The sequence below is a fragment of the Pimephales promelas genome, chromosome 21, assembly GCF_988280905.1.
Source record: "Pimephales promelas chromosome 21, fPimPro1.hap1.1, whole genome shotgun sequence".
NCBI classification, from domain to species: domain Eukaryota; kingdom Metazoa; phylum Chordata; class Actinopteri; order Cypriniformes; family Leuciscidae; genus Pimephales; species Pimephales promelas.
Window position 1 is genome coordinate 27418143 of NC_142789.1, and position 14892 is coordinate 27433034.

General features: G+C 36.9%; 1 protein-coding gene across 2 annotated transcripts; it reads left to right on the forward strand.

Annotated features, from left to right (window-relative positions):
* Nucleotides 1-2522: 2522 nt before the first annotated feature.
* cdc42 (cell division cycle 42) lies at nucleotides 2523-14360 on the forward strand. Of its 2 annotated transcripts, none has more exons than XM_039673644.2 (6): nucleotides 2523-2624; nucleotides 7713-7855; nucleotides 7992-8064; nucleotides 9390-9499; nucleotides 10641-10838; nucleotides 13683-14360. In XM_039673644.2, exons 2-6 carry the CDS (start codon nucleotides 7751-7753, stop codon nucleotides 13770-13772), a joined length of 576 nt encoding a protein of 191 aa, XP_039529578.1. In that variant the 5' UTR covers nucleotides 2523-2624; nucleotides 7713-7750; the 3' UTR covers nucleotides 13773-14360. The 2 variants fall into 2 exon arrangements, with proteins under 2 accessions (XP_039529578.1, XP_039529579.1); XM_039673645.2 differs by lacking the exon at nucleotides 13683-14360 and adding an exon at nucleotides 11783-12515.
* Nucleotides 14361-14892: the final 532 nt, after the last annotated feature.

Below are 14892 nucleotides of genomic sequence, written 5' to 3' on the forward strand. Positions count from 1 at the left end.
ATTGTATAGTAATTATAAATATATAAAACAGTTTTTTTATTAGAATTTTCTCTTAATTTTACACATATTGTTTACGCTTACATTACTGAGATTAAACAGTGGACTTTTATTTTGACACGGCAATGTGATCTTAGCTGTGTCCCAATGTGAAGGCTGCATCCTCCGAAGTCCGTATTTGAAGGACGGTTGGCCGTATTTGAAGACCGATTGCGTCACAGCCGCGCGACGAAGTACGTCCCAATTCAAAGGCTGCATCCGCGTAGTCCGCATTTAAAGGCCGATTGCGTCATCTCGGTGGGATGAAGGCTGTCCCAATTCAGTTATGCATCCTCCGAAGGCCGTATTCGAAGGGCGGTTGCGTCATTGCAGCGCGACGAAGGCTTACCTAATTCAAAAGCGACGCCAAATGCACCCTTCATTTCCCCGTGAAAGGAACGATACATAAATGGACACTTCGCGGACTATCCTACCCGATCCTACCCCATAAATCATTGCGCGGGTGACGACAGCATTTTTATTTAAAAAAAGGGTGGCCGAGAGTTCAGTGGTGGACGGCAAATTCACATTTAAATGTAAAAGTATTATGTTTTTATTTACTCAAATAGCCAGAGAAACCAGTGTTAAGAGCCAAAAGTTTTTTGTTTTTGTTTTTCGTTTTTTTTCTTCTTATTATTCATCTTAACTCATTCGTCAGCATTGCATGGTTTTGTCAAGTGGAAATGCGAAAACGGCTTTTATAGCCTTGTATTGCATTTCTTGTACATTGTATTTCTTTATTATTCATTATTTCATTATTTTGTGCAACTTTAAATGTGTACACAAAAGAGAATTCATGGCTCTGGATATTTGTTTATTTTTGTAAGGGTCTGTGAGTGTTTGCAAGGTTGATACATTTAAACTATAATTTTGTTTTGTGTGGTTTAATGTAAAATGTGTAGTGTTGTGGTCCTGTGAGGGAAAAGGGTAGGCTACTTCACATTTGTACATGAATACTTTCGCAGTATGAAGTTCCTTACATTCTCCCACTGGTTATTTTAAAAATTAAAGTAACAAATTGTTGGTCCATTGTCACAATATTAACAAATTGTTGCTAACTTCAACTTCGTCCCATATCAAAGTGCGCACCTGAAGCGCTCGGACCGGTCTAGCCTGCGGAGGATTGTTCTTGTCGCCTAGCAACTGTGACTGACAGCTGACGACGACGAGCGGGAGTACGTTTGCACTGGACTTTTTATATTTGGTTTAAAATATTCAAATAGGATTGACAGCCTGTATAAATATATTCACCATGGTCCATTTAGACAATAAAAAGAAAACCCTACAAAATCGTATGGTACGATTAACATTTGAATAGGCTATTGGCTATATATGTGCCTATGTTTTATCATTATTATTTTTTAGGCTATTTCATTACAATATTTACGTAGGTTAACACCCAATATTTGAACAGTTTACAGTGTAATCTGGCTATTCAGGACGCAGCCTCTAGCATTAAACCAGCTCTGGCCAACTCTTGAGCCGAAAATACATGACTCGAAATATTTTTTTAGTGGTTATGTGAATTGAAATTATGTGATTTTATATATATTGCCCCTCATTTAAAGACAGGACTATATAAAACATAAAATTTCCATTAAAATATAAAACAACAAAATGACAATAGCCTTTCTCCATAGCTGTTTACTCAGTTTCATTAAATGAATGATCAGGGTGGCAGCTGTACTCTCGCTCCGTTGCTTGGCGCCAGGAGCAGTAATAGGGAACACCTGGTTGCGCAATTAGGAAATCCCACGAAGGCTACATGAAGCGTCCTTCGAAGGCCAAATAGACTGCATCCTTCGAAGTCTACAGCCTTCGAAGTACGCAGCCTTCACATTGGGACACAGCACATGTTTTTTGTTTGACTGCCATCGTGTGGTGTTTTAAGTATTTAGAGAAGTAGGTCAAAAAGCAACCCGAATTTGAAAAAAAATCAGTAGATAAAATCATACCCTTCACAATTGATAATAATGTCATGGTTAGTAAATTAAGATGATGTTCATCATATATTGAAAATGAAGAGTTTATTGTTGCCATTACAGTCAATATGTGCAAAACAATTTAAGGAAGAAATGTAAAATAGCAGTAGCAGAATACAAAATGTATATGAAAAGAAATGTCGACCATTCTAGTGATTAATACTTAAATATGTAAATATATTATCTTTTTAAGACATCATTTTACATGTGCCTATCAATGTTGTATTCATATTCTCATCATATCTATAATAACAATAATATTTGATATACATGATTATCAATGTATTATTATTTTATTTTTTGTTGAACAAATTAATTTGAACTTGTAAATGACACATGAATGTGTTTCTACCTCCTTTTTGATGAAATATTCATCTTAATCCAAATAAAAACGATATGCATAAATGGTATACTGTACATATATAAAAAAGAAGTGACAAAAAATATAATATCAAAAATTTCTTAGTTCATAGACTGTAAAAGAGGTTCTAATGAAGTGCGATAGAGTGACGCAGCGCGCGACTCGCCCCTGCTCTTCAGTTCTGGAAACCCCAAGCGCGCGGACCTGCCAACGCCCGGCGCAGAGAAACAAACAGAAAGGATACGGTGAGTGCCAATGACGCTCAAAATATTGACCATATTTCTCTTCCTTTGACCAATATTAGCGTTTGAACCAGTGGAATATCGAGTTATGAATATGTACGGTATTAATATATGTATTTGGAAGGAGTATTTAACGAATTAAACGTTTTTAATGGCACCGGAGGACAGTTAGCACAGACGGCTAAACGAGGTTGAGGAGAACCGGTCAGATTTGGCCATAGGCAGTTTTAATATCTTTGTCGTGATATTGTATAACATATTTAGTGTCTGTTTTAATGTAATAATTGATTTATGATATGACAGTATTTCATATAAAGACCTTTCTGGCTTTCAATCTGTCATCCGTTGCAGTCGCCTGTTGACGACGGATAGATGTCATAATTATTTAATATTTTCACATATTAGCATGTTATTGCTAATGTATCTTAAATACAGATGGATTTATTCTGGTTGATATAAAAGAATTGTGCAGTCCATGTTTGCTCAGTTGAAATGTTGTGTTTTGATGGCCTTCAGTTGTAACGTTACAGCATCATTGGAAATGGAAGTAACGTTATGCTGCATTTATCTATTTTTAATTATCCTGCATTGAATCTGAGTTTGTTTGTTTAACATGGACGATATTGTCCGAATTGTGTTATTGATCTCGGCAACATTTTGCAAACTTCACTGCATTTCAAACTCGATAGATATTAATAGTTTGAGTGATTTGTGGTTCTATTGGTAGCTGACCATCGTTTCCTGCTGCCAAACACATTTTGTGTCAGGGATGTCTCTTTAACACATATTATTTCTATAGTTTCATGTGTTTTTAGCACTGTTATCGACTTGTCAGCAGGTTTTGGGTCTTGAAAATTAAAAAAAAGAAGCACTCACTCAGCATTAATGGTGAATATTTGCATCCTTTTACTGCTGTTTTTGGTTTATTTCCCCTTCTTGCACACTGAAGGATGTAAAGTACCAAAGCATCACTCATTCTCAAATTAATTTAAGTTATCGGGGAGGACACAGCATACATTTTACTTTATCAATGTGTATTTTGCAACAAGTTCTCTTTCGCTTCTTGTTACTGAGGAAATGCTTTTCCTGCCACAAATGGATTGTTAAACTATCACAGGAAGAAGGCAGAACTTGAACGAGAAGAATGGGCAAATCTAGCATCTAGAACTGATCTAGCCTTGTGCTTTAAAGTAGAAATAGATGATAATTCAAATCACGATTAACTGATATTCTCGCGGTATTGGTTTAAATGCAAAATTAAACTGCAATTTAAGAAATGTGCGTCAAAATTGTCTCTTGTGTCAAATTTAGGGCTGTTGAATGCGTCAATAACAGTTTAAAAAATTGCTGCGTTAAAGCAGACTTCATTTGACCATATTCAAGCCTGGGTTGCAAGGTCCGTGGTTTTTCTCTACACCAAACATCCAATAATCAATATTCGCGAAGTCCAATAATCGCAAAGCTTTGTGCCTTGCTTCTGATATGAAATCTATAAATTCTATCCATTTGATCACAAAATTCAAACCATAGGCCTAAATGCTGTTTTGGTGCTCTTAAATGTGATGCTGTAGTTCCTCAGTTCTAGTGGCAGTGCAGTCAATCTTTTCTTCCACATTAATAAAAGTTATAACACAAAAAAACATGCCTGAACATCTAATGTTATGTATATCAGTGTTTCAAAAGTGTGAAAGATGTCACTTAACCTGGCATTTACCTCTGGATTCTGGAATGGTATTCAATGTTCACAGTTCCTTAGTTAGCCATGTAAAAAATCTTATTTATCATGTATGTATGTTTGAATTAATTTGTCATAAAGACAAGTGTTTATGAAACTACCTTATGTACAACTTTTTGTATACAATTCAGTTTTTGTTTAATTACTATACCTGTCCTGGAAATATAGTAGTTTATGTTCTGTTGTTAATTGTACCTCAAATATCATAGTAATGTACCAATAAGAGGGGTTCCCGGTTGGGAGAGATTTCTTTTTTTTTTCCTGTTAGAAAAATCAAACTATTGATAATCGGCAGAAACCGTTCCAAATAATCGGCTATCAGTATCAGCTGAGAAATTTAGTATCAGTGTGCCTCTACTAATAAATAAGTATAATTTATTTCTATTGCAAATCTCTCTTATGATGTTGTCAGAAGTTGAAATTCAAAAACAATTCAAATTTGCTTTTCATTTATAAGGCTGTTTATTAGACTTGTCAAAAATAGTGTAGTAATATTGTTCATAAAAAAAGCAATATCGGTCATTCACTTCTCTATACCCACAGCATATTTAATAATTGAATGTGTGTTTAGTCAAGTCTTATTAGTGGTATGTAGTCAAATATTTTCCATTTAAAAAAAAATAAGGGTGGATTTAGGGAAAAAATAATAAATAGAGGTGAGATTGATTCAAATCATAGGCTTGTCCAAATGTGCCCTGGTTTTAGTGGGGATTTACAGTCTGGGTATGCACATGGGTCTGGATTATATTGCTTTATGAAGTCTATTGCTTGAAGTGAGCTGAAGTTTGGCCTTGATACAGTTCAAAACTTTCCACTCGCATTTGTCCGCATGGAAATTTTCCCTCGATATGATTGCTCAGGATGTCATTGGTTGTTTAATATATCATAGTCATACAGATTTGAGCATGTGAGTTTTGTTGTTTAATTCAGGGGAGACTTTCCGAGAGTGTTTGTAACTGCGATGTAGTTTATAAGAATAAGACAATAATTTGTGTTGGACAGGTGACAGGACCCAATAGATCCCTGCACTCTGATTGTGTGTTTTCCACTGACAGTAGAATGAGGTCAGGCCTTGCTTCCTCTGGTTTGGGTGCGCGAGGGGAAGGAAACAGCCGGGATGGGCTTCCATCTCCTCGTCCTGACCATCTGTGAGCTTGAAGGCTCACCCGCTTACTGCTTCACACAGCTCTGCAGAGGCTTAGCTTCTGCTCAGGCACGGCACACACAGTGGGAAGTGCTTCTCTCGGTCTCACGCTTCAGTCACCCGTACACCTCCGCACACCAAAGGAAAGGGATATTGCTGTACTATTTTATTTTGCCCCGTGTCTCTCCTCTCCACAGGCTTGGGATCTGTGTTGTGTGAATAGTGGTTTAGCATGCTGACCCGCTGTTAGCGATGTGCTTAAACCAATGACGTTATGCTTGAGTTTAAAGCCGCAGTGACCCACAATCAGAACAGGGGAGGGGCCGACTGGCCTGTCAGAGAGGGGGAAATTTGAATGTTTTAAATGTAAAAGATATCAGAGACTAAATTTACAGAGAAAAGAACTTTGCTTGTGAGCTGTATGCATAAACTCAGTGCTTAAACTCAGCATATGCTGTATGCATAAACTCCAGTGTGTTTGTCTAAATACAGTTGAGCAAATTGAAGTTGGATTTAGTTTGTCTTTAGTACGCAAATCCGATATAATTTCATTCAGATTGTAAGGGGTGGTTTAAACTTAAGTTTTCCGAATCCAATCTCTATAGAAAACTAAATATAAAGTCTGCATTTTGAAAATAAGAAATGATTGGAAACTGTATTCCTGCAGTGTGCACATGTCAAACGATCAAATCCAGTTTGAAGCTTGTGACATTATGCACATCAACCTGATCACTTACTTTATTTAGCGTTCATTTAAACAGTATTTATCAGAATAAGTTAATTACAAATCTAAACAAAAGGTGTCTGTATTGATATAGCTACTGTTAACCTTTTAAGGGTGTTCAATTTTCAGTCTGGTTCTGGTAGTATGCACTAGTCTTAGTTTTGCACAAACCATTTGAGTTGATGCATATAATGTGTAACATCACCAGTAACATGTCAGACTAATTAAAGGAAATGTTTTGCTGTGCAAATGTAACTGTCTGTGAAGCATTGAAGAGTGTGAAATTGATTTGAACTATGTATTCCGTCTTCTGCATCAGAAAGCGGGGACAGATTAATAATTTCTCACATTTTGAGTTGATCACACAGCCAAGACTCTCACAGTTTCTAATGTGGGTGTTTTATACTTGCAGACCAACAACTTCTTTGAAGGACATATTTAATGAGATTATGCCTGAAAAGGTTCTGGGTTTTTTATCATATGTTAATTAAAAAAAATATATTGTATAATATGACTTCTTGTTTATATTTGTTTTGTTTTTGTTGTATTTATATGATGTTTGTATTTTTGTAAATTCATTTTTGCCATGAAAATAGCTCTGACTGCTGACATGGCATGAAATAAAATAATCTGAATCTGCAGACCAACAACACCTTTGGTATCTAAAGGCATGAGAGATCCTCTCTTCAAGTCTGTTTTGGTGTTTTGGTAAATACAGACAAATTTAGATGATAAGATTATAAAAAAAAAGGTTTCTGCACCTGCCACCAATGCAAAATATGTTTTATCAAAATATAATTTATTATAAAAACTGTGTCATTTATGAACCTTTTAACAGTAAGTGAGTCTGATGTTGATGTAGTAGCCATTCATTATGGATTGATTATAACTCATTTAAAGTACTGTCTCATTTGGCACTGCTTCCAGTGTATGTTTGTCTTGTGCTGCAGGAAACACTGATTTAAATCATACGGTCAGTTCAGATACAGAATAGGAGGCTTTACATTAACTTGACTTTGGCCTCTAAAACCTATAAATAGCTTATTGTCATCAATAATTTGTGGCGTAGTGGTTAATGCTTCGGAAGTTTGAACCAGGCTTGCAACACAACCTCAACACAACCTCTTTCTGTTTTCCCTTTAAATAAATGTGGTAAAATCCAAGAAAGATTAGATAATTTTTAATTTTATTTTTAAGTCTTGGCTTGTCATTTTTCTTGCAAACTTATATTAGATTTTTTTTTGTTCTTTTAGCTACATTAAGCAATTCATTTTATTAAAATTAAAGGTACATTTTGTGATGTTTACTGTTGCCTGCACATTACTCTGCACACATGATATTAGAGGACCTGGAGGTGTTGTGTAATGCACATGTGCTATAGTGTCTCCATTTACACCTTTTGAACTCGAGTGACACCATTGGAGAGCAACTCTGACTGAATGTAGTTCAACATGTGTCTCATGTGAACACTTTTGTCTTTCATTGCAGATCTTGAATGAGAACAGTGGACTTGTAAAAGCACAGCTATGCAGACGATCAAGTGCGTCGTTGTTGGTGATGGTGCAGTGGGTAAAACCTGTCTATTAATCTCATATACAACTAATAAATTCCCCTCCGAATATGTACCAACGGTGAGTCACATTTTCATTTCACATTCACTTATATAAAATCATATATCCTGCTGCATTTCTAATTATTTTAGTGTTTTTGAAAACTAAAAAAAAACTTCCTGAAAGTACAATGGACATTTTCTTTGCTTGCTTACAGGTCTTTGATAACTATGCAGTTACGGTTATGATTGGTGGTGAGCCGTACACCCTTGGGCTGTTTGATACCGCAGGTACGGTACAACATATATTCCTCAACATCTTAAACTTTCACATATAGCCTATAGGGCTGGGTATTGAGACAAATTTCACAATTCGATTTCGATTCACAAGCTTGCAATTCGATTCGATTTCGATTACGATTCGATTCAATATCGATTATTTTGGATATCAGTTACAATAAATGGCAATTTTTCTCAAGGGAATCAAATCTCTTAAATGCTGTAAACTATGGTCTATATATATAGTATAGTTGTAGCCTACTAGGCTTCATTAACCTAATATGAAGGTAATAATGAACTGTTTTGTAGCTATACAAACACTTAAATTACACTTTTATTTATTTTTATAATAAGAAGATTATATGAAATATAAACATTCAAATGGTGGCTGTCATAAAAACTTGCCAGATTTATTCAAATATGCATTAAATATTGAAGAACACTAACGAGTGTGGACTAACGAGTTGACGTGGGTTTTCTGAGGTAAATATGACGATACATGACATTGATTACAAGCTGTAATTGACGTCTTTTCACGGTTGAAACGCAGATTGAGCGAATCAATGTGACATGATACGGATTTAGATTTGTTGTACTCGATCTTTTAACACACTTTCAGATGCTCATTCATGTTTATTTCGCGCTGTAGCTGGTATTATTAAACCGGAAGAGAGATCAGCGCTGCTGCTTCTCTGGAACTGCGCCAGAGCGATCTCACGCCACAGCGCCAAAACGGCAAAACGCTATTTATGTTTTTGAATTTCTAAAGAAAATGGACGTAATTTGAAAATTGAGACTTTGTTTCATATCAATAGTAACAAAGCAGGACAAAGATTAGTGCGATTTGTTGGATATGCGCAGCCGCGATAGAATGTCTCATTCATTCAAATGAAACAGGATGACTAATCGATTCTTGAGATTTAAGAATCGATATCGGTTTGTAAAAATGAGAATCGATTAATATCAAGAAATCGATATTTATTACCCAGCCCTAATAGCCTAGTGATTAACGTTCATTATCATGAAGGGTTATTGAATCAGAAGTAAATTATCTGGCTTTTACAATGTCTGTATGCAAGGGTGGAGCTCACACACTGATGGGGAAAAAAAAAAACATTAATGATCGTCATTGTTGTGAAAATTAAACCTCGGGAGCTTTGGAGAATGCCACACATTCCTGTGGAGGGTGGTTGAGCTTGGAACTGTTATTTTGGAGGATTGTGGGACCAGAGTCTTTCGCTGTGCATGTGTTCGAGTGCAACATTGACCACATGACTGAATGACTTAGAACTGTATTCTTAGTTTTAATGTATCCTGTTATTTCCATGTCTCTGCAGGTCAGGAAGATTACGATAGATTACGACCCCTGAGCTACCCTCAGACAGATGTCTTCTTAGTCTGTTTCTCAGTTGTTTCACCTTCTTCGTTTGAAAACGTCAAAGAAAAGGTGAGCTTGAATCATTCAAACCAGCCAGAAGTAGGGCTGTCGCGGTAACCGCAATATTGTAGTACCGTGCTTCTGACAAGTCAACCGCAGAGGATTGAACGTAACCGCAGCAACCGCGATATTCACGTATTTTTTTTTTTATAAGGCTATACCCTTCTTGTTTTGAACTTAATGCATGTGTATTGAATGTTAAACAAGTTCATAATGATAACAAGACTGTTTATCATGGTGATGTGTAGCCTACAGGCTTCACACAGACAGTGAATGAGAGAGATCTGCAGAGCGCGTGCGATTACTGCGTCTGTCTTTGAAGTCGTGAAAAGCTTGTCGTGTCAAAGGGAAGCGAAATATTCGTCACATCATCATTAACGTTCTCTTCACGGGTATTTTCCCATAAATGCGCGTCAGAGGCACCGCTGGTCAGCATCACACAGCACAAGGAAGCCGCGGTGAAATAAAATCAGTGAGTCACGCATTAAATCAATGCTATATTGGTCTCTAATAAGTGAAGCATCAGCTTTAGCGTTGCCCATGCGACGCATTGCTGCTCAGCTGAGCCTTGAAAAGTTGAATCTCAATGTTAAAAATAATTAGCCTAACATATTGTTTCTTTACATATCTTGTTTTAATGAATCAGCTTTTTTTAAACGTGTTCGTTGAATGAAAGGTTCAATGACTCGCTCAAAGTCCGTTGTCATAACAATATGCACGCTGAGTGAAAGTCTTTCAATGCGCATACTGTAGACGCTGTTTAGTTTCGGTTACATTGGTTACTGAAAATGTCCTCGTTTTTGTCCACATCGTAAACTTTATTTATATAGCAACAAATACATAAATTAAATAAATAAATAAATAAATGGCGGTAATACCGCATATCGCGCTATTGAGCCACTCAACATTACCGCAAGGGAAATTCCATAACCGCGACAGCCCTAGCCAGAAGCAGACATTTTGTTAGTTGCATATTGTCGATTGGTAATCATTCTGGGCTGTTTCTAAGCTAAGTTGATCTTAGAGATCATTGGTTCCAATGGTTCTTGATCAACTTTTGAGAAATGCAGCCTGGTCAATTACTAGTTGTAGATCTATTACATGTGTTAATTGGAAAAAGTAGCCTGATCCTTTATGCTTTGTCCTTCAGTGGGTACCTGAGATCACCCACCACTGTCCAAAGACCCCCTTCCTGCTGGTGGGGACACAGATTGATCTGAGAGATGACCCTTCTACCATTGAGAAGCTTGCCAAGAACAAACAGAAACCCATCACTCCGGAGACGGCAGAGAAGCTGGCCCGCGATCTGAAGGCTGTCAAATATGTGGAGTGCTCCGCTCTGACACAGGTAAGGGGGTACACCTCATATATGTTCATGAACGTATATCATCTACATTACAAACAGAAACTGCCTTTTAGTTGGTCATCTAATATACTAAAATATCCTCAGTGTGATTTCAGCGTCTAAAGAATGCTATCTTGTGTTATGTACATTAACAAGAAAGTGGAAGCTTCATGGCAGAGGCTCAGAGACATTGGTGATTTTTTTTGTTTATTTATTTTTTTTAATAAGGTTTAAGGATTGACCTTTGGTTCGGTTGGTGGTCAGAGGCCTATCTGTCATTGACCAGCTATTCTTTGCCTGGTGATGCGTGCATATTAAAATATAATGCAATATGTGATAGATGATTCTTATCTAATGCGAATATTCATACTATAGGCAACATAAAACCGCACATAGAAAGTCTAAAGATGTTATTGATGAGTATTATTTTGCATTCATGTGGCCTAAAATTAGTGTTAAGTGGTGAAAGGTAAGTTTGTTTTTTCTCTTTTAGAGTAACATGCGTTGAGCATTGCACAATAATGCCAAGAATATATATTAAAGTAATTATTATAATTTGGTGTTGTCTAACTTTTTGAATTTTGGTTGCCGACTTAATAAGTGTCTGCTTGCAGTCTGTTTAAAGAAGAAACGTGACGAAAGCAATGTTTAATACATCTTGCAGTTGGCAGTCTAAATCTGATTTTCGTTTTTAATCAACCAATGTATCCATTTCCTTAATCGTTAGTGTCGTCTGTAGGCCTGCACGGCATCTGCTCCTGTAGAATGACTGTTTTAGTGCAACGTACTCTTCTGCAAGCAGCCTCTCTTCCTTGCTAGCTGCTGTTCTCTTTTGAAATGTGCTAGTTCCTCTTGTATCTCACCTCTTCTTCTCTCTCTTTCTCCTGTTTTCTGTAACTGCTAACATTGGTGCTCTATTCTGTTTCCCTTCCCTTCTGTGTTCATAGCGAGGTCTGAAGAATGTATTTGATGAAGCTATCCTAGCTGCCCTCGAACCTCCTGAAACGCAGCGAAAACGGAAGTGCTGTATATTTTAAACCTCTCTTTCTCTTTCTCTTTCTAACAACCCACTCTTCCCCAGATGTTTGCTGCTTCCTTTAGTTACCTCTTGCTCCACAGAAAAGACAAGTATCCCAATCTCTTAAGTGACGTCATAAATATGTATCTTCTTTTAACAATACTAAAGGATTTGCTTTTGCTATTTTCCTTTTTCTAACTTTTGTTGTCTTTGGAGATTGCTAAAGTTAGACCCAGTTCTTGGGAGTGACATTTTGTCTCCTTTCTACAGATTATTATTATTATTTGCACTTTGATTTTCAAATAAAAATGTGGAAGTTTACAATGAAGGGTTGCATTTGTAGTTTTTGCTTTAAATACTGATATGTTGCTTTAGACATTGGATCATTAAAGTTCATGGTTTTTATTTTTTAAGTTATTTATGAGCGGCGAAAGGTAAAATAATTCAGTTTATTTGCATTTCTAAGAATCATTCCTTATGTCAGTGTATTTATTTTGTACTGCAACAATTGTATCATATAAAGTTAATTCTAATCTTTACGTATGGCTACAGTTTGCAGTTTGGTGCCATTCTTATCCATACAACGTCTTGAGAGTTTAAATGGCTTAATATAATCCTGTGAAATATGTGCCATTAATAAAGGACAGCTGCAATTGCCATTACTCAATGCGTCTCTCTCGTTAATTATGAATTAATGCTGTTTTAACGGTAAATGTGTTTGTTTTAAAGCTAGAGTTGGGCAGGGTCAGTTGATGCCAATGTATTTGTGACTGGCTAATAACTTAAGGATGCATATAGCATACTTTGAACACTATGAACACTTTTTTTGCACAAAGTGCAATTCCACCATTTGTTTTCTGATAAATCCTTCTCACTATAACTCACACAGTGGGGTCTTATCACAGCCATCACTTGAGACATGATGCTAACAGCGCTGGACTGGACAATAACTTCTCAGACCACTCTTGTTTGGACGATTTCTTCGAACAATGCCATACTTATTGTTTCCAAGCACCCAGCACTTCCTCCTTGCCCCTAATCTGGGCATGTGCACAGAAAAGCACATTGTACGTACTCTCCCCTGCTTTAGCTGTCACCTGACTTGTCAACAAACAGAAGTGATCTGAAATTTCACGAAAGTGTTGTTCTTGCTCATTACACCCAGATATGGCCAGACTTCTAACAGGTTGCATTCTTTGGCAGATCATTTGTCTGTTTGTTATTTCACCCAGAGGCTTGAGTTTCTGTTTGAGCAGCCCTTCACCTCACCAACCCTTCAGTCTCTGAGCCCGTGTTTGCTTGCACTTCCACTTTCTTGTTTGACACCTTGTGTCTGAATGACTGCTCCGCATGGTTGATTTTCAGTTCACTGGTTCTGATCTAAGTAATTGCAGCTGATATATAGAGATTTGTAAAGTTTATGGAGTTTTGGCCAACCAAATGCATCTTTTTTTTTACTCATGCTCAATTTGAAATAATTTTACCTGTTTTTTAAAATCAATTTAGCAGGTTTTCTTCCAAAATAAATCCAGAAAATGCACAAATTCTGTGTGGACCTAGTTATGGATAAATTGATTTCTTTTCTGGCTTATTCCCATTTGCTTTGTTCCTCTATAAACGTTACTTTGTGGCACTTTCATGCATTCCCTTCACTACATTTACCCATTATTTCAACGATGCTATTTTATGTTCCATTTTAAGATGTCCAAAGTCATCCAATCATGCGTGTGTGAAAGAAATTCCCAACCCACCCATCGATTTACTTTCTTCTTTTCTGTCCGTGTTGACCCATTTTGAGTGTCCATCTCTCCCTTGCTTTGTGTTCACAGAAAGGCCTAAAGAACGTATTTGATGAGGCGATTTTGGCAGCCCTGGAGCCTCCAGAGCCCAAGAAGAAGCGTAAATGTGTTCTGCTATGAGCGCCCTGTTTCCCCATCTCCCCCTCCCTTCTTTGCTCTGCTAAGGCTGGTCCACAGCTTTACACTTTAAAAAGCAATGTGTAAAAGAAGTGAGATTCAATATTTGCTCTGCAATAAAAATATAGAGTACCCACCATACACGTATACATATACATATGACAAACACACAACCCACATGCACATTAATATAAAAACCTAGAGGGCCTTTTCTAGTTTTGATTCCAGGAGTCTGTCTTCTGTACTTCATGGTGAGATTTAGAGATGCTGCCTTGGTTTGCCAGCTGAATTTTGACATCTAAGTGGGTTAATGTAACACATACGGTAATAATGCTTTGCATTCACTAGATTCAGGTTGTATCAATTTCCATTGTGCTGTGCAAACGTTTTGTGCGGCGTTCAATATGGCGACGGAAACACTCTGACCTGGTCTGAAACGTCACTAGCCCAAGAAATAAAACTAAAATTATTTTACTCCGAGACGCGTTCGCAATTCTGCCGTAATCCCTTGAACAACATCACCTGAAGTGCTTAGAAATAGCTCCTTATTCTTTTGCCAATACTCCCATTGAATAGGCATTCGACACAAAAGCCCTGTGAATGGTTCGGTTATTTTGCGTGGATGACTCCATATTTAAAGGAAATTGGTCTATCTCAAGCAGGGATCTTTCTAACAGTGTTAGCAGAACATGTGGCGTGTTCTAATGCGTTGCTAGGGACCATGAAAGCGTTTTTTTTTTTTTTTCAGAACTTGTGATGCATGTTTGTAAGCCTCCAGGTTCCTTTGGATAGGTTAACATTAAATAATAATTATGTAAGCTGACAAAAGATGTTGTAGGCTCCAGTTGTTTTTATTTTACCAAATGTTTTGTTTTTCCTTTGTGATTTATTTTTTATTTTTTTTGTTTTATCAAAGGTTAATTTCACTCCTTTTGTTCAGTGGCTGGATCCCAGCGATTCTCTGATCCACCTGTGTTTTTTTTTTTATATTATTTTTTTATTAAGCATGCAACAGTTTATGTGGTCGTGCAAGATGACCTCTCTCACAGACATTAAACACTCAACAGAACCAAGTTTAATAGTTCAACACAGGTGGATCAAAATTGGTGTGATTTCCAGTCTC